Source organism: Octopus bimaculoides, chromosome 12 (assembly GCF_001194135.2).
Source record: "Octopus bimaculoides isolate UCB-OBI-ISO-001 chromosome 12, ASM119413v2, whole genome shotgun sequence".
NCBI classification, from domain to species: domain Eukaryota; kingdom Metazoa; phylum Mollusca; class Cephalopoda; order Octopoda; family Octopodidae; genus Octopus; species Octopus bimaculoides.
Window position 1 is genome coordinate 63,698,930 of NC_068992.1, and position 929 is coordinate 63,699,858.

General features: G+C 47.5%; 1 protein-coding gene across 1 annotated transcript in view; it reads left to right on the forward strand.

Annotated features, from left to right (window-relative positions):
* Positions 1–929, forward strand: part of LOC106881025 (metabotropic glutamate receptor 3) — a 23,583-nt gene that overhangs the window by 18,269 nt on the left and 4,385 nt on the right. The window contains exon 5 of the mRNA XM_014931210.2: positions 883–923. Coding sequence (XP_014786696.1) covers positions 883–923 — 41 coding nt within the window. The remainder of the gene's footprint in view (positions 1–882; positions 924–929) is intronic.

Below are 929 nucleotides of genomic sequence, written 5' to 3' on the forward strand. Positions count from 1 at the left end.
ATCTTGCATAACATAGTCCTGGGTTCCCCGAGTGAAAGCGCGTGGCTTAGTGGCTGGGGCAGTTCAACACCCGGTGGCGCGTTGTGTCTTTGAGCAAGACACTTTATTTATTTCACGTTGCTCCAGTCCACTCAGCTGTCAAAAATGAGTTCCAACTGTATTTCAAAGGGCCGGCCTTGTCACACTCTGTGTCACGCTGAATCTTCCTAAGAGCTACGTTAAGGATACACGTGTCTGTGGAGTGCTCAGCCACTTGCAAGTTAATTTCACGAGCAAGCTGTTTCGTTGATCGGATCAACTGGAGCCTTCGACATCGTAACCGATGCGGTGCCAGCAAGGAAGGGGATTCCCTGAACACAAGAAAATGACAGGTTGGTCCCGGCTGGAAGGCCTTATACCATAAGTTTACTGAATCAAGGTTGGCTGAGGTGTACACATCAACAACAACAACAACAATCAGTACATGTAAGTCAACATGTATTTATTCTCCGTCCATACACACATACACACACACTCTCTCTCTCACTTTAACTCTCTCCTGCTCCCTCTCCTCCTCTCCCTCTCTCTTACACACATACACACACACTCTCTCTCACTCTCTCTAACGCGCTTTCCCTCTCCCTTTCTTTCTCTCTCTCTTACGCACACACACATTCTCTCTCTCTTTAACTCCCTCTCCCTCTCTTCTCTATCTCACTCTCTTTTACACACACTCTCTCTCCCTCTCTCCCTCTCCTTCTCTCTCTCTCTCTCGCTCTCTCTCTCTCTCTTTCTCTCTCTCTCTCTCTCTCTCTCTCTCTCTCTCTCTCTCTCTCTCTCTCTCTTACACACACACAAAGTGTTTCCATTGTTTCTTAATTTGTTTCCTTGTACAACCACCAGGTGTCCTCATAGTAACGGAATCTGACGAGACTGCGGCGGAGGTTATT